The following is a 26,104-nucleotide window of genomic DNA, read 5'->3' on the forward strand; positions in this document are numbered from 1 at the left end:
TTATATTTTCTCTTCTTCCTGGTTCAGCTTCAGAAGGTTGTGCTTTTCTAAGAATTTGTTCATTTCTTCCAGGTTGTCCATTTTATTGGCATATAGTTACTTGTAGTAATCTCTCATGATCCTTTGTATTTCTGCAGTGTCAGTTGTTACTTCTCCTTTGTCATTGCTAATTCTATTGATTTGAGTCTTCTCTCTTTTTTACTTGATGAGTCTGGCTAATGGTTTATCAATTTTGTTTATCTTCTCAAAGAACCAGCTTTTAGTTTAATTGATGTTTGCTATCGTTTCCTTCATTTCTTTTTCATTTATATCTGATCTGATCTTTATGATTTCTTTCCTTCTGCTAACTTTGGGGTATTTTTGTTCTTCTTTCTCTAATTGCTTTAGGTGTAAGGTTAGGTTGTTTATTTGAGATGTTTTTTGTTTCTTCAGGTAGGATTGTATTGCTATAAGCTTCCCTCTTAGAACTGCTTTTGGTGCATTCCATAGGTTTTGGGTTGTCGTGTTTTCATTGTCATTTGTGTCTAGGTATTTTTTTATTTCCTCTGATTTCTTCAGTGATCACTTGGTTATTTAGTAGTGCATTGATTAGGCTCCAGGTGTTTGTATTTTTTACAGATTTCTTCATGTAATTGATATCTAGTCTTATAGCGTTGTGGTCGGAGAAGATACTTGATATGATTCAGTTTTCTTAAATTTACTGAAGTTTGATTTGTGACCCAAGATATGATCTATCCTGGAGAATGTTCCATGAGCAGTTGAGAAGAAAGTGTATTCTGTTGTTTTTGGATGGAATGTCCTGTAACTGTCAATTAAATCCATCTTGTTTAATGTATCATTTAAAGCTTGTGTTTCCTTATTTATTTTCCTTTTGGATGATCTGTCCATTGGTGAAAGTGGGGTGTTAAAGTCCCCTACTCTTATTGTGTTACTGTCAATTTCCCCGTTTATGGCTGTTAGCATTTACCTTATGTACTGAGGTGCTCCTATGTTGGGTGCATAAATATTTACAATTGTTTTATCTTCTTGGATTGATCCCTTGATCATTATGTAGTGTCCGTCTTTGTCTCTTGTAATAGTCTTTATTTTAAAGTCCATTTTGTCTGATATGAGAATTGCTACTCTAGCTTTCTTTTGATTTCCATTTGCTTGGAATATATTTCCATCCCCTCACTTTCAGTCTGTATGTGTCCCTAGGTCTGAAGTGGGTCTCTTGTAGGCAGCATATATACGGGTCTTGGTTTTTCATCCACTCAGCCATTCTGTGTCTTTTGGTTGGAGCATTTAATCCATTTAAATTTAAGGTAGTAATCGATATGTATGTTCCTATTACCATTTTCTTAATTGTTTTGGGTTTGTTATTGTAGGTCTTTTTTTTTTTTTTTAATTTTTATTTATTATTTATTTATTATGTTTATTTTTGGCTGTGTTGGGTCTTCGTTTCTGTGTGAGGGCTTTCTCCAGTTGCGGCGAATGGGGACCACTCTTCATCGCGGTGCGCGGGCCTGTCACTATCGCGGCCTCTCTTGTTGCGGAGCAGAGGCTCCAGACTCTCTGGCTCAGTAGTTGTGGCTCACGGGCCCAGTTGCTCCACGGCATGTGGGATCTTCCCAGACCAGGGCTCGAACCCGTGTCCCCTGCATTGGCAGGCAGATTCTCAACCACTGCGCCACCAGGGAAGCCCATTATTGTAGGTCTTTTCCTTCTCTTATGTTTCCTGCCTAGAGAAGTTCCTTTATCATTTGTTGTAAAGCTGGTTTGGTGGTGCTGAAATCTCTTGGCTTTTGCTTGTCTGTAAAGGTTTTAATTTCTCCGTTGACTCTGAATTAGCTCCTTGCTGGGTAGAGTAATCTTGGTTGTAGGTTTTTCCCTTTCATCACTTTAAATATGTCCTGCCACTCCCTTCTGGCTTGCAGAGTTTCTGCTGAAAGATCAGCTGTTAACCTTATGGGGCTTCCGTTGTATGTTATTTGTTGTTTTTCCCTTGCTGCTGTTAATATTTTTTCTTTGTATTTAATTTTTAATAGTTTGATTAATATGTGTCTTGGCGTGTTTCTCCTTGGATTTATCCTGTAGGGGACTCTCTGCACTTCCTGGACTTGATTGAGTATTTCTTTTCCCATGTTAGGGAAGTTTTCAACAATAATCTCTTCAAATATTTTCTCAGACCCTTTATTTTACTCTTCTTCTTCTGGGACCCCTATAATTCGAATGTTGGTGTGTTTAATGTTGTCCCAGAGGTCTCTGAGACTGTCCTCAATTATTTTCCTTCTTTTTTCTTTATTCTGCTCCGTGGTAGTTATTTCCACTATTTTATCTTCCAGGTCACTTATCTGTTCTTCTGCCTCAGTTATTCTGCTATTGATTCCTTCTAGAGAATTTTTAATTACGTGTATTGTGTTGTTCATCATTGTTTGTTTGCTCTTTAGTTCTTCCAGGTCCTGGTTAAACGTTTCTTGTATTTTCTCCATTCTATTTACAAGATTTTGGATCATCTTCACTATCATTACTCTGAATTCTTTTTCAGGTAGACTGCCTATTTCCTCTTCATTTGTTTGGTCTGTGGGTTTTTACCTTGCTCCTTCATCTGCTGTGTGTTTCTCTGTCTTCTCATTTTGCTTAACTTACTGTGTTTGGAGTCTCCTTTTCACAGGCTGCAGGTTCGTAGTTCCCGTCGTTTTTGCTGTCTGCCCCCAGTGGCTAAGGTTGGTTCAGTGGGTTTTATAGGCTTCCTGGTGGAGGGGATTTTTTCCTGTGTTCTGGTGGATGAGGCTGGATCTTGTCTTTCTGGTGGGCAGGACTGCGTCTGATGGTGTGTTTTGGGGTGCCTGTGACCTGATTATGATTTTAGGCAGCCTCCCTGCTAATGGGTGGGGTTGTGTCCCTGTCTTGCTAGTTGTTTGGCATAGGGTGTCCAGCACTGTAGCTAGCTGCTCTTTGAGTGCAGCTGGGTCTCAGCATTGAGATGGAGATATCTGGGAGAGCTTTCGCCTTTTGATATTATGTGGAGCCAAGAGGTCTCTTGTGGACCAGTGTCCTGAGGTTGGCTCTCCCACCTCTGAGGCACAGGCCTGACACCCGGCCAGGGCACCAAGACCCTGTTAACCACACGGCTCAGAAGAAAAGGGAAAAAAAAGAAAGGAAGGAAGGAAGGAAGGGAGGGAGGGAGGGAGGAAAAGAAAGAAAGAAAGAGAACACCCAAACCAAAAAACAAATCCACCAATGATAACAAGTGCTAAAAAGTATACTAAAAAAAAAAAACCAAAAAAAACCCCTGACAGACAGATCCCTAGGACAAATGGTAAAAGCAAAGCTATACAGACAAAAGAAGCATACACATACACACTCACAAAAAAAAAAAAAAGGAAATATATATATATATATTTTGGGAAGTCTGAGGTCTTCTGCCAGCATTCAGTAGGTGTTCTGTAGGAGTTGTTCCACATGTAGATGTATTTCTGATGTTTTTGGGGGGAAGGTGATCTCCACATCTTACTCCTCCGCCACCTTGAAGGTCTCCCCTTGTCTAATATCTTTACTGGTTTTTGTATCAGGGTGATGCTGGCCTCATATCATGAGTTCAGAAGTGTTCCTTTCTCTTTGATATTTTGGGGTAGTTTGAGAAAGATAGGTGTTACTTGTTCTTTAAATTTTTGGTAGAATTCACGTGTGCAGCCATCTGGTCCTGGACTTTTGTTTGTTGGGAGTTTGTTTAGTTTGGTTTTTTTACTGATTCAGTTTTATTACTGGTAATTAGTCTGTTCATATTTTCTATTTCTTCTTCATTCGGTCTTGAAAGAGTATATGTTTCTAGGACTTTTTCCATTTCTTCTAGGTTGTCCATTTTATTGGCGTACAATTGTATTGTTTTCCATTCTCGTGACAGATAGACACTTCGGATATTAACAGGTTTTCACTCCTCTGAGCAGAACTTCTGTGAACATTTGTATACAAGTGTTTTCATGAATGTGTTTTTATTTCTCTAAGGCAAATAGTAGGAATGGAATTGCTGAGTCGTAGGTTATGTGTATTTAGTTTTATGAGAAACGGAGAACTTTTTCCAGTGTGGTTTTACAGTTTTACAGTCCATCAACAAGTGTGAGAGTTCTGGTTACTCCTTATCCTTGTCAACATTTGAAGTTGTCAGTGTATTTAGTTTTAGTCGTTCTGGTGGATTTATTATGCTACCTCATTGTGGTTTCCATTTGCATCTTCCTGATGACTCATGATGTACATTTGAATTTAATTTAAATTTTATTTAAATTTAGAGTCATTTTGACCTTCTTGTGAAATACAAGGAGGTTGCCCTTAGTGATTTTCCTATTTTTAAGATACTCTGCCTAATCTTCTATGCTGGGTGAGCTCCTAGAGCCGTGTGGCACAGTCATGCTTGGTAGGTGACTACGATAGGGTGGGTGGATGAGATCCACTTCCTGTGGTGCTTGCTGTTCACAACCTCAGGTGGACAGCGTTCTACAATAAATATCCCAGGAAAGGTAGTTTCTAATAACAACATTCACAGTCGCCATGTTTCATAGTAACAGTCCCTGGAACGACTAAAACATGCTTTTCAGTAGAATATGAAAGTTCTTTACAGCTTTTGTGAAATAGATTGAAGCAGAAACCCAATCTTCTAAAGACTAGATTTAGAATAAGTATTGATATAATTTAAATTTCCATGTAACTGACGTGTAAATAACCTCCCATCTTACTTGTCTAAATGGAGGATGATTGTTAATTCAGTGGTATATCAGTTCTCAAAAGCACTGTATCAGTTGCTTCGTAATATTTCTCTTGTGGCTTCTGATTAAGCAACAACAAGCTACTTGTAGGTTTTAAGTTTTAATTAAAGAGAATCTAAGTTATTTGGGTCTTATAATAACTTACTTCCCAAAGATCTGGGGGAAGGGGAGGGAAAAGGGGTAGCTGAGCTATGGGAAACCTTAATTGTGAATTAACTCCTTAGTTAATTCTAAGTACTAAAGACAGAAGTTTCATGGAGGGCTGGGGGGACAAAATCACCCCAAAAGGCAGAGTTGCATGATGAAAAACCCCAAGTGTTTTTGAGGGAGACTTGGGTGTTTTGAGTCTGTTTGTGCCTAAATCTCTTAACTCCCATGTGCCTCAGTTTCCTCATTTGCCGGATGGGGAAGATGGAAATTACTTCCTGCTGAAGAAAATCACCATCTCTGTGACACACTCTACCCTGCGCTTGTCCACACCCCTCTCACTGCCCTCTGGGGCTCCTCTTCCCTTCAATACGGGCATCCCCTGAGACAGCACTGAGCTTGAACGTGTTCTGCCTCTGTGACCTTGAGCAGGTTACTGAATCGTGCTGAGCCTCAGATTCTCCAACTGTACATTGGTTAATTGTAGTATCCACATCACAGAATTATTGAGATTATTGAAAAATTCACAGCAATAGTTAGCAATAAATACATAATGTATTTGAGAAATATTATTCATTGCCAAGTACTTTGTGACAGATATATTTGCCTACTACTATTCATTTATAATCACTATTATAACAAATGTCCAACAATGTTGAGTAAATTATTATAAACCTACTTCATGAAAATTATATAGCTGTTAATGAAGAAAGACTATGTAAAATATTAAACACTATTATAATACAACAGTAAGTGGTATAAATTATTAGGTATAAAATAAGCTACAAGGATATATTGTACAACACAGGGAATATAGCCAATATTTTATAATAACTAAATGGAGTATAACCTTTAAAAATTGTGAATCGTTATATTGTACACCTGTAACATATAATATTGTACATGAACTACACTTCAATAAAATTTTTTTAAAAAGCTAAATAAAATATTCTTTAAAAGATTAAAAAAATAGTAAGTGGAAAAAGCAGTAAACCAAATTATCCTTATATCACAAGGCTGACCACATAGAATAACTAGATCCAAGCATTCATCCAAAAAATAGTGAGAAGAGGCACAAAATACAGCAAGTGAGAGATGCAAGGGGATAATTACGTGTACTTACACTACTTATCTATTGGGAGGAAATTCTTGTTGAAAAAACAAACCCTGTCTATTTCTTTCAAATTGAAATTTTTTGCTGAGGACAAAATAATAATGATGGTCACTGTGTTTTTCCTTCAGTTTCCTGGCGTTTAACATGGACACAGTCGGTAATCTCGCCTTTCTGTTGAAAGCAGTCAATTTTCATGAAAGTGTTCTTCAGCGGGGTTTGGTGGCCTGGATTTATTATAAGGTAAAGATACATTGTGTTATATTTTTCCTTTTGGTGTTTAAGGCATATTCTTGCTGGTAAACTATCTGCTAAATGTAATACAGGATTAGTCAGCATAATTACAAGCTTCTGGAAATGGCTAGAATTCCTACAAGCCATTTGCATGACAGCCTTGCTCGCTTTAGAGGCTCTGATGCTAGTGATTATCTCTTGTGCGGCATCTTTTAGAATTGTACCTGCAAGTGTCGTTTGGCTGCCGTGGGAGTTGATGAGTGGGGTAATTTTTAACCCTTATTGGAATTGAAGAGTCATTGTCTGTATGTAATAACGAATACACTGTTTTCTGGGGGGGAAGTGCATCAGGCACATGTGAAAATTAACCATTGAATTAGCCTGAGATGCACTCTATTTCCTATTAAAATGCCCATGACGTTCTGCAAAAACATAAAACCTCCTATCAGCATTGATAAGAAATCTAGAGGGAATTTGCACCAAGTACTATACCAATGGGGTTGGTTTGGGGAAACACCCCCACCTCAGCAATATCTGTTTCATCTCCTAATCCCAACATGGAATAGACAACAAGACCCCAAGAGAAGGCTTTACTTATCCCACTTTCTACCCAGGCTCAGGAGCTCAGGGCTACCATAACCTGAAATCAGACCATGGCTCCCCCTCTGCAAAGGAATTATGTTCCAAGAGGACCAGAATTGGGTCCCATGAAACTCTCCCCCTTCAGTTCATCTCTTTTTATATTGATTCCAAGATCACATCTCCCAGTACAACACAGAGCAGGAGGAGGATGAATGGCACATGGGGATGGGTATTCTCTTCGGAAATGCTCTGAGGCAGAAGAGCCTTGGGAGCAGAAATGGTCAAGATCCACCTTGTGAAACAGAGAGACTGATGAGTACCTGCTGGAAGTTGGGCCAGGTTTGTGCAAACCACTCCATCCTCTAGTTGTAGGTCTGAGGAGAGGCCCTGCCAGATGCCAAGGACACATCCAGGTGGGTTTAAGTCTCTCCACATTCCCTGCCCTTATCAAACATGGAGCCAGCCAAAGTAAGAGAAGGATGCAATCAAAGGCAAAGATGCACTTGTAAGCAGAACTAACAATGGAGAAAATGTAATCTATGAACTAGCTTTCCAAGACTGTAGAAGTAAAGGATAAAGATGAAATGGCATGGGGACTTCCCTGGTGACGCAGTGGTTAAGAATCCGCCTGCCAATGCAGGGGACACGGGTCTGAGTCCTGGTCTGGGAAGATCCCACATGCCGTGGAGCAACTAAGCCCGTGTGCCACATCTGCTGAGCCTGCGCTCTAGAGACTGTGAGCCACAACTACTGAGCCCGCGTGCCTAGAGCCCGTGCTCTGCAACAAGAGAAGCCACCACAATGAGAAGCCCGTGTACCACAGTGAAGATTAGCCCCTCGCCTGCTGCAACTAGGGAAAGCCTGCGTGCAGCAATGAAGACCCAACGCAGCTAAAAATAAATTAATTAATTTTTAAAAAATGATGAAATGGCATGAGATGATAATCAACACAGAGTGGAAATGGTAGAAATACAACCCATGGATAAGAAATATTCCTGAAAATGCTGGAACAAAAGGAGTAGAAATATAATAACCAACACAAAAGAAATATATTTTTCTTAGTGTAAAATAAATCAAGATTTTAATAGGAAAAAAACCATACCTGGATATAGCTTGCAAATCCAGAGTAAAGAGAATTTCATTAAAGCAACCAGACAGAAAATAATAGTTTACCAACAAATGGAAAAAAACAAGCTTAACTTAAATCTTTATTCACCAGCTCCAAATGGAGTAAGACCTACTCCTCTAAAGAGGAAACTCATGCTCTAAACATACCATTCCAAACCAAATTTAATTCATGAGTACAAGCAGTGGAAAGATATCTTTAGAAATCTAAGAATCAGAAGCAATTTCACTCCCATGGCCTTCCTTAAAAATTATTCAAAGACCTACTCAATAGGACATGAAAAAGAATCCAAAGTAATAACTTGAAAATAAGGAAGTCAAGATATAAAAGGATTGGTGGTCCATGTGAATCAGCCTACCAATAATTATGTGTTTTAAAAAATTAGTTCCAGAGTTAAATACATAAGCTAAAAAATGTTTTTGGAAAAAAAACATGAATTAAAAAAAAACCTTTGTGTCATTGGGTCTATAATAGATTGATTCCTAAGATATTTTAAGGTAAGATAAAAAAAACTAAAGTAAAGTAAAAACATGCTCAATTTCTTACTTTAATTGCAGGGTAGGCAAAAGGCATTGTTTTGTTTGATCATTAGAGAAAAACATAGGTTAAAATATATGTTTCATTACATTAAAAGTCAACATGATTTCCTTCCCATTTAGGTTACCACAGAGCACTGAGTAGAGTTCTCTGTGCTATACAGTATGCTCTCAATAGTTATCTATTTTATACATAGTATCAATAGTGTATATATGACAATCCCAATCTCCCAGTTCATCCCACCCCCCCTTCCCCAATGGTATCCATACGTTTGTTCTCTACATCTGTGTCTCTATTTCTGCTTTGTAAGTAAGATCATCTACATAAACTTTTTCAGATTCCACATATATGTTAATATACGATGTTTGTTTTTCTCTTTCTGACTTACTTCACTCTGTATGACAGTGTCTATGTTCATCCACATCTCTACAAATGACCCAATTTCGTTCCTTTTTATGGCTGAGTAATATTCCATTGTTTATATACACCACATGTTCTTTATCCATTCCTCTCTTGATGGACATTTATGTTGTTTCCATGTCCTGGCTATTGTAAATAGTGCTGCAATGAATATTGGGGTGCATATGTCTTTTTTGAAAATTTATTTATCTTATTTATTTATTTTTGGCTGCATTGGATCTTTGTTGCTGTGCACAGGCTTTCTCTAGTTGTGGCGAGCAGGGGCTATTCTTTTCTGCGGAGCATGAGCTTCTCATTATGGTGGCTTCTCTTGTTGCGGAGCACAGGCTCTAGGTGCATGGGCTTCAGTAGTTGTGGCGTGCAGACTCAGTAGTTGTGGCACATGGGCTTAGTTGCTCCACAGCATGTGGGATCTTCCCGGACCAGGACTCGAACCCGTGTCCCTTGCATTGGCAGGTGGATTCTTAACCACTGCACCACCAGGGGAGATTTTCTCAGGATATATGCCCAGTAGTGGGATTGCTGAGTCACATGGTAGTTCTATTTTTAGTTTTTTAAGGAATGTCCATACTGTTCTCCATAGTGGCTGCACCAATTTACATTCCCACCAACAGTGTAGGAGGATTCCCTTTTCTCCACACCCTTTCCAGCATTTATTATTTGTAGATTTTGTGATGATGGCCATTCTGACCGGTGTGAAGTGATACCTCATTGTAGTTTTGATTTGCATTTCTCTGATAATTAGTGATGTTGAACATTTTTTCATGTGTTTGTTGGCCATCTCTATGTCTTCTTTGGAGAAACATCTATTTAGGTCTTCTGCCCATTTTTTGATGGGGTTGTTTGTTATTTTGATATTGAGCTGCATGAGCTGTTTGTATATTTTGGAGATTAAGCCTTTTTCCGTTGCTTCATTTGCAAATATTTTCTCCCGTTCTGAGGGTTGTCTTTTCGTCTTGTTTATGGTTTCCTTCGCTGTGCAAAAGCTTTTAAGTTTCATTAGGTCCCATTTGTTTATTTTTGTTTTTATTCTCATTACTCTAGGAGGTGGGTCAATAAAGATCTTGCTGCAATTTATGTCAAAGAGTGTTCTGCCTATGTTTTCCTCTAAGAGTTTTAGTGTCTGGCCTTACATTTAGGTCTTTAATCCATTTTGAGTTTATTTTTATGTATGGTATTAGGGAGTGTTCTAATTTCATTCTTTTACATGTAACTCTCCAGTTTTCCCAGCACCACTTATTGAAGAGGCTGTCTTTGCTCCATTGTGTATTCTGGCCTCCTTTGTCATAGATTTGGTGACCATAAGTGTGTGGGTTTATCTCTGGGCTTGCTGTACAGTAGAAACTAACACAACATTGTAAAGCAGCTATACTCCAATAAAAATTTTAAAAAAGTGAAAAGGCAGTCTACTGAGAGAAGATATTTGCAGATGATATATCTGATAAGGGGTTTATATCCAAAATATACAAAGAATGCATACAACCCAACATCAAAAACAAACAAACAAACATACAAACAACCCAATTAAAAAATGGGCAGAGAACCTGAATAGACGTTTTCCAAAGAAGACATACAGATGGCCAGCAGACACATGAAAAGGTGCTCAACATCACTAATCATCAGGGATATGCAAATCAAGACCACAAGGAGATATACCTCACACCTGTCAGAATGGCTATTATCAAAGACCACAAATAACAAGTGTTGGAGAGGATGTGGAGAAAAGGGAACCCTTGAGCACTGTTGGTGGGAGTGTAAACTGGTAAAACCACTATGGACAGCAGTATGGAGGTTCCTCAAAAAATTAAAAAGAGAATTACCATACAATCCATCAATTCCACTTCCACTAATTTGAGAAGATGTATGCTCCCCTATGTTCACTGTAGCATTACTTTAATAGGCAAGATATGGAAACAGTCGAAGTGTCCATCAATAGATGAGAGGATAAAAAAGATGTGATGTATATACACACACAATGGAATATTATTCAGTCATAAAAAGAAGGAAATCCTTCTATTTGCAACAGCATGGATGAACCTAGAGGGTATTATGCTAAATAAAATAAGTCAGAGAAAGACAGATACTATATGACTTCACTTATATGTGGAGTCTAGAAAACAAAACAAATAAATAAACATAACAAAATAGAAACAGACCCATAGATACAGAGAACAAACAGGTGCCTACCACAGGGGAGAGTGCTAAGGGGATGAAAAGAAAAAGAAAATCAACTATGTGAGGTAATTAGCTTGGTGGTGGTGATCACTTCACCATGTATATTTATATGAAATCATCATGTTGTATACCTTAAATGTATACAGTTTTGTTAATTATACCTTAATAAAGCTGAAAAAAGATTAAAAATTACAATTTACATAATTAAAATGCATCCACTTAAATGAGTTTTGACAAATTTATTTAACCATGAAATGACCACCACAATCTAGATAAAAAACATTTCTATCACCCAAAAACATTCCCTCTTTCCAATCAATGCCCACCAGTACTCCCAGCCCCAGGTATCAGTGGTTCTGCTTTTTGTCACTATAGATTGGATTTTAATCTTGCCTATTACTGAATATCATCAGAATGAAATCATATAGAATGTACTCTTCTGTGTCTGGCATCTTTTTCTCAGATTAATGTTTTTGCAATTGATCCTTGTTGCTTTATGTAGCAGTGGTTCATTCTTTTCACTTTCAAGTAGTATTCCATTGCATGGATATATTGGAATCTGTTTATCCATTTATTCGTTGAGGGGCATTTTTGTTATTTCCAGTTTTGGGCTATTAAAAATAAAGCTGCTGTGAGTATTCCAAAAAAAAAAAGTCAACATGAGCACAAAACACAGGATGCTTGTTATGCAAATCAATACAGAAGATGCAGCAAAGGTAAATACATGACCAAAAGTTTGTGCACTCAGAGACAGAGTAAAGAAGACACATCAGAAAGCAAGTTCTTGGAGGCTTCTAAGACCCTCTGGTGCTTTTCCTTTAGATGTTCCTACACCGAGGCTGAAGGGCTGTTTAGAGAGTTCCCACTGCCAATTGCTCCCTGGTTTGAGACTTTCTCCAGGGATTGCTTCTCCAAATCTCTTCCTGTTCATTGTGACTTCCCCTTTGTCCCTTGTCTAATTTGTGTAAGTACAAATCCCCTCTCCCTGGTTCCCTGGCCCCCAAAGATTGATGATTTGACTTGAAGTGCACTGGTCTAGTAATCCCTTGGAATCAACTTTTCCATTATGATCCCTAAATTCAATCCACAGTAAGCCATGGAGGGGCATCTTCTGTTACATTTCCATCCTTGGTGACCATAACTCCCTCCAGCTTCCACATCTAGAAGGTAGAGGATTAGATTTAAACTGGGCTATAATATGAAATGAAAGAGTTTTCCATTCTCCTAATAAAAGCATAGACTCTCAGATTACAAATAAATCTAATCATGAACATTTTGTACAGAAACAAATCTAATTATATACAGTGATGTATAGTTATGTACATCAAAAACAAAAATGACTTTTAAAAAGAAGAATAAGTATAGATTGGGCAACAGCAAGTTATTTTCAGATACCTTTCAGAAGATTGGGGTATTAGTCTGCAAAGACTGAAGCCTCCTGGCAGCACCCACATGAGTGATCTTGGTAGTGTATCCTTCAGCCCCAGTCAGACCTTCAGACCCTGCAAGGACTGGGGCCATAGACAGCTTGCTGCAACCTTGACAGACCCTAGACCTGAACCATCCTGCTTCTGGATTCCCGACTTTCAGGAACTGTCTGAATAATGAGTGTTTGCTTTAATCTGCTAAACGTGGTGGGGGGGGGATTTGTTACACGGCAATAGATACCGAATACAGATTTGGGCACCTCAAAGTTGGGTTCTGATCTAACAAAACCCTAAAATGTGGCTTTGAACCACCAAAATTCCTCAAGCCAGAAGCCGGTTGAGGAAATGACCCAATCACAAACATGTGTACCTTTCATGATAGCAGGATGCCTCAGAGGGAAGAACCAAGAGCCCAGAGGTGGACCAAGAGCCATGGAGAAAAAAAAACTCTTGGGCATGGGTAGGACTGAATCCTAATCAAGGAACTTCTGACAGTGGCTCAGCCGGATTTCAGAATTTCTGGGGATTTCTGACCCCTGTATTCCTCCCATTTTCTTCTTTCCTGAGCAAGAGTATAATCCATTCCTATCCCACTAGTGTATGTTGGCCATGTAGGGGACAAATAACTTGTTTCTTTAGTTAAAAACTTTCAAATTAAGAGGAACTGTTCTGGAGGAATGACATCTGAGGAAACTTATCTGCATCTAAACTGGATGCAGATGATGAGCTGCTGGAATTTGGACCAATGCTGGTAATGGGATGGGAGAGAGTTTTTTGGGCCTTGGGGAAGGGTGAGGATGGGCTGTGATAGATAGGGTCCAAGGTGGCCTTCAATAATCCCAGCCTCCTGGCAGTCACATCTTTATACAGCCCCCTCTACGTTGTACTAGGGTTCATCTGTAGAACCAGTGGAATACAGCATAAGTGATGGTATGTCTCTTCTAAGATTGCATTATAAAAGTTACTGTGGATTCTACCTTAGTTTCTCCCTCCCTTTCTTGGATCCCTGACTCTGGGGGAAGTCATGTCATGAGCAGCCCATGTGGCAAAGAACCAAAACTTCTTCCAAATCTACATGAATGAACACTGAAGTGTTTCCTCTAGCCCTACTCACATCTCCAGAGATGGCAAGGCCTGGAGCAGTCAACAACTTGACTTCAACCTCATGGCAGAGCCTGAGCCAGAAGCACCAATCAAGACACGCCCAGATCAAAAAACCCTCAGAAACCATGTCAGATAATAACAGTTTTTTTGTTTTAAGATGCTAAATTTGGAGACAATTTGTTGCACTGCAATGGGTAACTAATATAGCATCAGAAAGCAAAAATCATGTAATAGTTTTGGCATTGATACATTTGTTGAAACAAAATTACAGAAGGAGATTATAGTCTTTTAAAATCACTATTTCTGTCTAATAATATAAGGAATGACATAGACATTCTTTCTATGTCAATAAGAATATGATCCCCCAATATTCTATACTCCTAGTTTTTTGGTGATTATGCACAGTGCCATAATGAACATTCTTAACAATGCAGTTTTTCGACTTTACGTCCAAAGTGTTCTCTACAAATATTGAACCAAATTGTACTTCCCCAAGGTCCACATTTGTCCACACTCATTTTTTTTAACACTTTGTTTCTCCAGCTTTCTCACCTTTTATCTGGGAGTATGTCATATCATATTAGATGCTCTCTGGTACTTATTAAATATTCAGAACTATTTTCTGCTTAAAATAGTTCTCTTCCAGAGAACAAATAGTTCACAAGTGTGAACTGTTTTCTTATTTTGAGAAAAGAAAACTTTACACACATACAAGTGTGTTTTCTGGTCAGAAAAAAAAAAAACAAACATTAGGTGTGTGGCGTGGCAAAGAAATACAAGAGTTTTAGAATCAGACAGTTATGTCTTACCGCTTCTGAGCCTTATTATCCCAATTCTATATCCATAAATTTGGGATAATAAGGGTAGGTACAATACAAATTTGTTACAAGGATGAAATAAGATAGAATATGTTTCTTAAAAAACATTTAAGAAACGATAAACCTTGCACTCATGTTAATTATCTGAGTTACTACCATTAGTGTAACCATTTTAATAGTCAATTCAATTAAATATTCATTAAACAATACAGTTTTCTAGGGCTAAGCATGGGAAGACCACAAAGATTATTAAGATGTGCTCCTACCTTGGGATAAGTCCACTAGTTATAGCCCAAGGCATAATGAAATAAGTACTAAATTATGACAGAACCTACAAGCTTAGAGAAAAGAATTTTGACTTCTACATTTAAGTTTGTATTTTTGGCTCAACTTTTTGTTCAGCTAGCTATATGTTGGCTTACGTCTACCTACATTAATTTGGTGTATCTGGAAATAAAATGACCTGGTCAGCAATTTGAACATCTGACCCAAATGGAGTCTGGAGAATAGTCTTCGAACAGTGTCCAAAGGTGGGTGATTTCATCTAGAATGCCAAGATCTTGTAAAAATAACCATGTGATTTGGTTCAGGATCTTTTCAAGAGGCAAAAATATGAGTGGGCTCCAGAAGTCTGCTTTTCTTTTGTTTTTGAGTAATACTCTTTAATTTTCCTCAAATGCACATTTTACTTTGGAGACACTTAGCTCACACGTGTTAGAAAGCCCATCTCCCTCTTACCCTGGAGGGAGCTCTAAGGGCTAGAAGTTCACAGAGTTAGAGAGTCAAGACCCCTAGGTCCTCACGAAAGACCTATCATCTGATACTGCCTTTCCCTCCTTGGTGCAGCCAGAATTTAACTTAAAATGGAAATGTCCTTCTGTGTGGTGGTGGCCATGGAGGGAGCCCAGCCCCATGGCTTGTCTTGGAAGCTCCACTTCTCCAGCTTTCTAAAATCATGCTGCAAACGTTGTTCATCAAGGTCACTACATCACTTCCCCATTAGTGGGGAGTGGGGGGGAGACAATAAACAATGACTTGTCACTTTGAGAATATTTTATTAAGGACTTCATTTTATAGAGAAAAATCTAGGGGAGAAAAATGTATCCCCTGAGTAATCAATATGTTTAACAGATGACTGTTTATTTTCAAATGTGGGTAACAAAAATTGGGCAGATAGAGGGATGATAATTCAGGTGGGATGAAAACTGTTCTGGTTAACCAGTTTATTCATGTCTGTCTCTCGTCACCTGTAATATTCTTCTACTGCACTGGTGGTTCCCCCATTTCAGGGTGTGTAGGAATCACCTGGAAAAGAATGATTTTAAAAATCTGATTCATGTTGCCTTCCTCCACACTGCAAGGCTGAGTCAAAAGGGAAAGAGAAGTGGTTTGTAAATGAATATCATGAATCATCCTCAAAATTCAGGGGCAGTCAACTGACTTGGAAACAACTACCCAAAGTTATTTTTTTCATATTCAGAATTTGAGATCTGGTTGGAGAAGAATTGGTGGAGGCTGGAAATAAAGTTTTTGGAGATGTAACTTTATAGAGCTTTCTGTTTAGAAAAGTAACAGTCACCTACAGTTTTTATTGTTGTGGTCAGTGCAGCCTGACTGCTGTGTGTGTGTGTGTGTGTGTGTGTGTGTGTGTGTGTGTGTGTATGCACACGTGTGAGAGAGAGAGAGAGACTCTAAAGCTCTTTAGATCTTTAGAATATAATGAAATCATATTACTTCTGAAGGCTATCTTTCTAACATATGATGCCAGTTATTTTGTTAGAATTTTAGACTAACAGTTTCTTTGCCCAGGTCACCTGGTTGGCATTTGGAATCTCACGTGAGTTCTTGTCTGTAGAAAATGTGAGCTGTCTGTATCAGTGATTGGATGGCACACACATGGAACGTGCTGGAGGTCAGGCTGCCAGAATCTCATCAGTCACAGGTCCTCAAGAGCTTTGGTCCAGTGATGTCTGGTAGATCCAGAGAGGAGCTGGAAAATGCCATTGTCGATGAACCCAAAGAGAATATCTGGTCTGCTTTGCTTGTACTTCTCTGAGAGTTTCAGAGTGGAGACAGGAATCAGAGAGTAACAGCAGCTGGGTTGTGTTTGTTACATTTTTAAAAGCCAATACAGCAACCTGAAGAGCAGATGTTTTACTAAAAATCTCATGGTACAGAAATGCCAAGAGCTTTATTCCAGAGACAGATCATCAAAGACAGGAAACAGGATTAGAAACCAAATTTCCTGAGTTCCTGGTTTGCATTGATCTTGCATCTTCTAACTCCTGTGGTCAGGTTGGGCTGGGAAGATGACCAGCAGACCAGGGCAAGCTGGCGGAGGGGCCTTTTTGTCTTCAGAGCACTGGGTGCTGCCTATACAATGGCCACCTTATGCAAAAGTAAGGCTCCGCTGCTGACTGGGGCTTGAAATTCCTTTAATGGGGAACGTATACCCATTTCTCAGTGAGAGCTAAGGCTTAAACTCCTGCAACTCAGCGAGGGGGAAAGAGTGACTGACTTCCACATCCCAGTAGCTGTACATGGTGTGAGGAAGGGGTAGGTGGTGGTCTGAGAGACCCCAGAGGCAGGAACAGGACAGGCAGGAAGATCCAAGGCTGCCTGTGCCTGCCTCCTGTGTGCCGTGCTCCTTTGTTGTTTCTGGTCATAGGAAATGTTGCTGTTCTGTGATGCTTTCCTCTCTCTTACTCTAGTTGCTTTGAACCCAGTCAATACTAGGAGTTGCATTTTCTCTTTTCCCCTCACTTCTAACTTTCTCCATCTTTCTCTCAAAGAGATCACCTAAATTCTCTTCCTAGGGAAGCCTATTATGGGTAGGGAATGGAAAGGAAAGAAAGAAGGGGAAGTGATGAGTAGGAAAAGGAAGAGGAAGTTATATTTCTAATAACTGCATGGGCGGTGCAGTCATTTCCTTTTTGTGTGAGAGCTAGAAGGGTCCCTCAGGAGGCAACCTGAGGACCAAAATGGTTAGTGGTTTCTTCAAGGGAATGCAGTCACCAAGAGCAAAGAGGAGACTCACATTTGGTTATGCAAATATACTATTTTTTTCCTTAAACTTTCACCCACTATTTTAGTAATCATCTATGGATCTTTCTGGAAATAATCAATACTGTGGTGTTTACTAGTGGGGATTCTATTTCTCTCATTCCTGCTACATTCCTTTATTAGAAGCAAGAGCTGTCCCTTCTCCTCCAATGATTTAATGATTTATCTATTCAATTAATTATTATTTATATCAGTGTGGATTAATGGATATTTATTGTATATTTGGGCTATGTCCAATTCTACCATATTTTATTTTCTTGCTCAAATTGTTCCAGCTTTGGCCACTGAGATCTCCCTCAGTTTAACTAGCCCCTGTATCTCTTTGATATGTCCCTATCTTTTTGTTTTTTGAAACGCTTCCTTATTTTTTGGTACCATAAAATGTTCCAGGCTCATCTCATATTTTCCCTGCCCAACCTGTAATCAACCATTTCTCCAAGAGTCCCTGGTTCCTTTTATTGGAGAATAGTATTTAAAAATCAATATCTGGTTGCTGAGTGTGCTAATTGCTACTGGAGTGTCACTACTTCTAGGCTTGTTCTAAGCTAGAAAGTAGATATAGGTTTACTCACTCACACATTCTCACACAGATCTGTATGCACATATATTAGAAACCATGAGTTTATACTGGTAGTTCTGATTCCAATCCCAAACCACAAGCATTCCCTCTTTCCTATTTGTAACTTCTTTCTCTGAGAAAGTGAGAAATCTGGCTTTCATTGTCTACTATGTTTACTTATTTGATCTTCCCTAGTATACACATTAAGTAGTTTCAGAATTGCTAACCCATCTCTCTGTGAGAAACACATTTACAACTAGAATACAGTATTTGTCTTTGTGAACTTAGCTTACGGTATCTAATCAAAATAGTATTTCCAAAATTACTTTGACTTGTTCTTTCCTTCTCCTTCAGTGAGATTGTGTTATTCATTTGCAACACAGTTAGGTTCATTTGTGGCTATTTGTATTCTACTCTGGGATCTCCCAACATCCTGGTTGATTTGAATCCATTCATGTTTTGGCTACATGAAACATTACTAAGTTTCTAAGAATCAAAGCTGTACAAAAAGTATACTCAGAACTGTCACTCCTTCCTCACCCCTACATCCCCACTTCCATTCTTCTCTTTTTTCCCCACATACCTCCAATAGGTGAACAGACTATTTAGTTTTTGGTTTATCCTTCCTTTATTTCTTTCACACAAATAATCAGATACATTTGTATTTTCTTATATTGTTTTCTCTCTTTCATGAAGGATCACATACTATAGATACTCTTCTGTATTTTTTTCCCTCTTAACAGTATGTCCTGGAAAGCATTCTATATCAGTTCATAGAGATCTACCTTATTCTTAAACAAACAAACAAACAAACAGAAAAACAGCAGAATAATACACTGTATGGATGTATCGTAGCTTACTCAACCCCTCTTTATTGTATGCATATGAAATTTAGTATTGCTTAAGGTGTACCTTTAGGGTGGATTTCTGGAAGTGTGATTGCTGGGTCCAAAGGTAAGTGCATATGTAGTTTGGTTAAGTATTGTCAAATTATCCCTCAGAAGGTTGTACCAGTTTGCATTCTCCCCAGCAACGTTTATTTCTTCACAGCCTCATCAACAGAATGTGTTCTCATACTTTTTTATTTTTGCCAATTTGATAGGTTAGAAATTATATGTCTATATTGGTCTAAGTTCCATTTCTCTAATTATGAGTGAGTTTGAATAGTTTTTCATCTATGTGAGAGCTATTTTAACATATTTTTCAGGTATTATTTGTTCATATTAGCTTCCCATTTATCCATAGGGATTTTGGTATTTTTGTACAATAATTTTCTATATTAAGGATCTTATACCTTTGTCATATTGCAAAAATTTCTTCCAGTTTGTCACTTGTCTTTTGACATTGTTCATGGTAATTTTTGCCATGCAAAAAGGTGTTTAACTTCTGTGTAGTCAAATGGATTTTAACAGAGAGAAAGCCTTTCCCTACATTTAGGTTAAAGAAGAAGTTACCACATGGGAACCTCAATCTTAATGTCCTGAGGAGTCAGCAGATAGAGTTTGGGACTGTCAGAAAGACTGAAAATTGAAGGGGGAAATTTAAAAAAAGGGAGCCATAGAGAGGGAAACTTCAAAATATGTGTATTAACACTACTCAAATCTTTAACTGATATCTGAAATATGCATAGGTGGACAAGACTCCAGAGAGCAAGGGATCCTTCATTTGAAAGACTTAAAAAGCTGAGCAGAGAATTCAACTGTTGCCTACCACATAGGACACAGAATATGTAGTTTGAGTTCTGCCCAGTTAGAGAGGTATGGAAAGCTTTCCAGTGGAACACCAGAAGGGCCATGCCTTAGGTATAAAAACCTATGTCCCAGGAAAGGGGATTTCCTCAAGGACTACAAGTAGAATTAAAAGATACTAAAGGCAAAACCAAAAAGATTCTTCCTGACAACGAATTAAACCAAGCCTCTACAGATTCAAGTTTATCTGCTACTGATTTAACAGCATGCTGGAATAAAACTCAACACTCTTTAGAGGAAAATAACAGGATCTAGAATGAGTAGTATATACAGTGTCCAATATACAATAAAATATTACCAGACATGTGAACAAGTTGGAACATGTAATCCATAATCAAGAGAAAAATCAGTCGATAGAAAAAGACACCAAAAATAACTCCAGTGTTGAAATTAGAAGACAAGCACTTTTTAAAAAATATGATGAATTTATTAAAGAGTGGACAGGACATAATAAATGAAATTTTCAGGAGACTTTTGGAAATTTTGTATATTTTAAAAACCCAAGCAGGATAGAACTGAAAAATACAATACTATAAATAAAAAATTGGGACTTCCCTGGTGGCGCAGTGGTTAAGAGTCTGCCTGCCAATGCAGGGGACACGGGTTCAAGCCCTGGTCTGGGAAGATCCCACATGCCGCGGAGCAACTAAGCCCATGTGCCACAGCTACTGAGCCTGCGCTCTAGAGCCTGCGAGCCACAACTACTGAGCCTGCATGCCACGACTACTGAGGCCCGCGCGCCTAGAGCCCATGCTGCACAACAAGAGAAGTCACCACAATGAGAAGCCCGCATACTACAACGAAGAGTAGCCCCCGCTCGCCACATCTAGAGAAAGCCTGCACACAGCAGCAAAGACCCAATGCAGCCCAAAAAATTAATTAATTAATTAAAAAAATTAATTGGGTGGAATTAACAACAGATTGGACGCAACAGAGGAAAATGTCAGTGAACATGAAGACATCAATAGAAATCCTTTGAGCTAAAGCTCAGAGAGAAAAAGATTGATAAAAATGAACAGAGCCTTAGTGACCTGTGGGACAGAATCACACACTCTAATATACATGCACTTGGAGTCTCAGAGAAAGATAAGACAGAATGGAACAGAAAAGGTATCAGCCAATTTTTTAAAAAATGACAGCACACAAATCCAGAAAGCTCACAAGATTCAGACAGAGAGGATTGAAACCAACTAACCAACCAAACATAAAAACAGAAGCACATCATAGTAAAACTGCTGAAAATAAAAGATAAAGAATAAATTGTAAAAGTAGCCAGAGAAGAAGGAACATTAGAAACAGAAAAGAAATGATAAGAATGATGGTTGACTTTCATTAGAAATTGTAGAGCCAGAAGACAGTGGAAAAGATATCTCTAAAGTGCTGGAAAAAAAAAAAACCAACTTTCTCCCTAGAGTTTTAGAGCCAGCAAAGATATGTATCAAAAATGATTTAAGGCATTTTCAGGTAAAGGAAAGCTGAGAAAATTTGTCATAAGCAGACCTGTACTAGAAGAAATGTTAAGGAAGTTTCTTCAAGCTGAACAAAATGAAATTGCATGGAAATTTAAACCTAAAGGAAAGATGAACAGTGAAAATGCAAAATGTGTAGGTAAATATTAATGACACCTTCCTTCTTGTCTTAAACTTTTTAGAATTCAATTGGCTATTTAAAGCAAACGTAATTGTAGTTATTTTGGTTTTATAATGTATATGGAAGTAAAATGTATGGCACCTTAGCACAAAAGATGGGATTTAAAGTACTTGGAATTATACTATTATAAGGTTCTTATGTTATACATGAATTGTTATTAATTAAAGGCAGACTGTCATAGTAAAAAATATATATTTTAATAGAGAAGGTAAACTGAGACAAAAAAGTAAAATCCTCAGTTAATCTGGAAGAAGGCATGGAAGAAGGAACAAAAACTAATGACCTAAGGAGACAGACATACCATAGTAGTATAGTAGACTTATACCCAACATTATCAGTAACTATATTAAATATAAATGGACTGAACATTCCCATTAAAAAGCAATTAAATTGTCATATGGGGTTTAAAATAAGCAAAATCTCATCTGTATGCTTTGAAGATAAAGATACAGACAAGAAAAAGATATAGCTTGCAACTAGAACATGAGAGCCTAAATTAATATCAGATAAAGCAAACTTTAAGACAAAGAGTGTTACCAAGGATAAAGAGGGTCATTTCATGAAGATTAAAAGACCACTTCATCAAGAAGGCAATAATCTGAAATAGGTATGCACCATAACAGACATTCAAAATACATAAAGCAGGGGAACTTCCCTGACGTTCCAGGGTTTAAGCATCGATGCTCCCACTGCAGGGAGCATGGGTTCGATCCCTGGTTTGAGAACTAAAATCCCACATACCATGTGGCCTGGCCAAAAAAAAAAAAAAAAAAAAAAGCGTGAAGCAGAAATTGACAGAACCAAAGGGAGAAACAGACAAATCCAATAATTGGTGAAAGAAATAGACAGGAATTCAATATGGCTTAAAAGATGTGAACAACACTATCATCCAACTCTATCTATTTCGAATTTATAGACATTTATTGAAAACTACACCCAGAACTACAGTTGCTGTTCGTAAGACAAATCTCAATGAAAATTTTAAAATATCAAAATAATACAGAATATTTTCCCTATTGATAATGGAGTTAAATTAGAGATCAATAACAAAAAGATATCTGGAAAAATCTCCGAAATAAATATTAAGCAACTCATTTCCGTGAATCCAAGAAGGATTCTCTAGGGGAGTTAGACAATATTTCAAACTGAACGATAATGAAAGCAAAACATATCAGATTTGGTGGGTGTAGTGAAAAGAGTCCTCAGAGGGAAATTTATAGCTTGAAGCGTTTATCTTAGAAAATAAAAAAAAGGTTTAAGTAAATGATGTAAGTTTCCACCTTAAGAGCTAGAAAAAGAAGAGCGAAGTAAGTAGCATAAAGGGAATGATAAAGATTAGAGAGAAATCGATAAAGTAGAAAATAAACTCTAGAGAAAATCAACAAACCTAAAAGTCTGTTCTTTGAAATGATTAAAAATTGACTGATCCCTAGCAAGACAGATCAAGAGAAAAAGAGATAAAGGACTAGCTAACAAGATCAAGAATGAAAGAGGGAATATCATAACATATAGGACAGAGATTAAAATACAATAAGGGAATATTATGAACAACTTTATGCACATAAATTAAAGAACTTAGAACAAATTCCTGGAAAAACACAACTTTCAAGAGCAAGCAAAAAAACAAACGGGGGGAGCTAAAAATATCTATTAAATGAATTTAATTTGTGATGGAAACATTCTACAAAGAAAGCTCTAGGTTTTCTGTTGAATCCTATCAAACATTTGAAGACAAAATTATACCAGTCTTACACAAAACTCTTTCAAAAACCCATATAATACTGGTATGAGAACTAATAAGTACATTGCAAAGAAAAAATTATAAACCAATATTTTCATTACATAGGTAGAAATGTATAATAAAATATTAAAGATTGCATCCAGCAATATATATACAAAGAAAAATATGTCACCAAGTGGTGTTTACTCCAAGAATGCAGTGTTGATTTAACATTCAAATATCAATGAAATCTACAACATTGACAAAATAAAGGAGAAAAATTATGTGATTATATAATGCAGAAAAAAATTTGACAACCTCCAACATCAGTTCATGGTTATAAAAAGTCTTAGCAAACTAGAAATAGAAACTCATTTCCTCAATTTTGAAACAGCACATCTACAGTAAACCTATAGTTAACATATCTAATGGAGAAATATTGCCCGCTTTCCTCACTAAGAGGGAGAACAAGGTGAGAATGTCCACTTTCACCACTTCTATTTGACATTACACTGGAGGTCCTAGCTGTGCAACAGCTAGGCAATAAAAAGAAATAAATGACAAGTATTGTAAAGGAAGAAATAAATCTGTCTTAATTTGCAGATGAAATAGTTGTTTAAATAAAAAATATGAAAGACTTCACCAAAAATACCCCCAAACTCTACCAGAACTAGTAAATCAATACACGGTTACAGGATACAAACTCAGTATGCAAAATAAATTTTATTTTTATACACTATCAATAAACAATTGGAAAACAAAATGTAAAATTAAATTAAATTTACAATATCATTAAAAAACATGAAGTTCTTAGGAATATATTTTACAATAAAAATTCAAACAGTGCAAGATCTGTATATAGAAAACTATAAGACATTGCAGAAGGTAATTAAAGAAAACTTAAATAAGTGGAAAAGTATATCATGTTTGTGCATGGAAAGATTCAGCATTGCTGTGATGTTCATTTTCCTTAAATTGGTCTTTAGAGTCAACACCATCTCAGTCAAAGTCGCAGCAGGACTTTTTGTAGAAACTCACAAGCTGATTTGACAATTCATGTGGAAATACAAATAGCCTAAAATAACCAAAGCAACTATGAAAAAATTTGAAGGAATGTGCAGGCCTTGTACTATCTGATTTTAGAGTTAATGCTAATGCTCCGATAACCCAGGCAGTATGGGATTGGCATAAAGATAAACAAATAGATCAATAGAACACCATAGAGTCCAGAAATCGACCCACAAATATATGTTCATTTGATTTTTTACAAAGGTACAAAGGAAATTAAATGATGAAGAGATAAATTTTTTCAGCAAATTGTGCAACAAACAGCTAAATATCCGAACGGTAAAAAAATGAACCTTGACCTATTCCTCACATAATACACAAAAATTAATTTGAAATTGACCATAGACTTAAAGTGAAAGTGAAAACTATAAAACTTTTAGAAGAAAACATAGGATATCCTGTCTTTGGCAGTGGGGTAAACTAAGATTTCTTAGAAAAACGATAAAAAGCACTAACCATTCAATTAAATATTGATTGATTGGATTTCTTTCAAAATTAAAAAAAAAAATTGTTCTCCAAAAGACACCAGTAAGAAAGCAAAAAGACAAGCCATGACCTTGGAGAAATTATTTGCAACACATGTATCTGACAAAAGACTTTTATCCAGAATATATAAAGACCTCCTCTAACTTAGTAACAAAAAGACATAATCTAAGAAAAATTACACAAGAGACTTGAAAGACACTTCACAAAAGAAGATAAAAGAATGGTAATGAGCACATTAAACTTTTCTCAATCTTATTAGTCATCAGGGAAATTGAAATTAAAACCACAATGAAATACCACGACACACCCACTGCAGTGTGTTAAACTAAAACGATTGATGAAATTCAATCATGGTGACAATATGGAACAAGGGGAACTTTCATAATTGCTGTTGGTAGTGTAAAATAGTAATACCCATTTTGGAAAACAGTTTGGCAGTTCCTTATAAAGTTAATTATATACCCACCCTACGACCAGCACTTTCCTCCCTAGGTATTTTACCCAAGAAAAATGACACCCTGCTCACAAAATGACTTATACAAGAATGTTTATAACAGCTGTATCAATAATAGTCAAAAACTGGAAACGACCCGAATGTTCATCAACGTGAGTCTGGATAAACCAGTTGTGGTATCTTCGTACATCGGAATTGTATCCAGCAATAAAAAAGGGATAAAGTACTGTTACATGCAACCAAATAAGTGAATTTTACAGATGTTATGTGTAGTGAAAGAAGCCTGGCAGAAAAAATTAATAATGTATGATTCCATTTATATGACATTCATTCAAGAAGGGGTGAAATTAGCAGATGGTTATCTGGGGATCAGAGAGTGGGAGACTGGTACTGACAGAGAGGGAGTACAGAACGGGGTCTGGGAAATTTCTATACCTTGGCCTGGGTGGTTACATGGTTACATACACATGTAAAAAATCATCAAGCTGTCAACTTAAGATTTATGCATCTGACTGTATGCCTCTTATTCCTCAATTAAAACATTTAAAGATATAACTTAAGTGGTGCCTCACAGCATTTAGGTTGTTTGCATTACAGGCACTTACCATTTTTTTGTATATGAAATTGGAAACTTAGAAGTTTCCAAGATTCAGTTGCTGAATCTTGATACACTAATTGGGGAAAAGAAGAAATGGCTAATGGCAACAACATTCACCAAGTGTCAGTTCTGTGCTAGACAATTTTCAGTGTCACACCAAAACACAGTTGTGGGTGCCCAGGCCAGCCAGCAGCATGGAATCCAAAGAGCATGGTGACAGATGACGGGGGAGGTCTGGGCCAGTGTCCAGGGTCACAGGAGTCTGGCAAGAGGTGAGCTATTGAGGGCTGCCCTAAAGTCAGGCAGACATACCCTAGAGATTCTGAACCTTCTAT

General features: G+C 37.4%; 1 protein-coding gene across 1 annotated transcript in view; it reads left to right on the top strand.

Annotated features, from left to right (window-relative positions):
* The window catches only part of ACOXL (acyl-CoA oxidase like), a 326,116-nt gene that overhangs the window by 241,652 nt on the left and 58,360 nt on the right, over nt 1–26,104 (top strand). The window contains exon 12 of the mRNA XM_082356231.1: nt 6,132–6,243. Coding sequence (XP_082212357.1) covers nt 6,132–6,243 — 112 coding nt within the window. The remainder of the gene's footprint in view (nt 1–6,131; nt 6,244–26,104) is intronic.

The sequence above is a fragment of the Balaenoptera borealis genome (assembly GCF_965194805.1).
Source record: "Balaenoptera borealis genome assembly, chromosome: 15".
Lineage (NCBI taxonomy): Eukaryota > Metazoa > Chordata > Mammalia > Artiodactyla > Balaenopteridae > Balaenoptera > Balaenoptera borealis.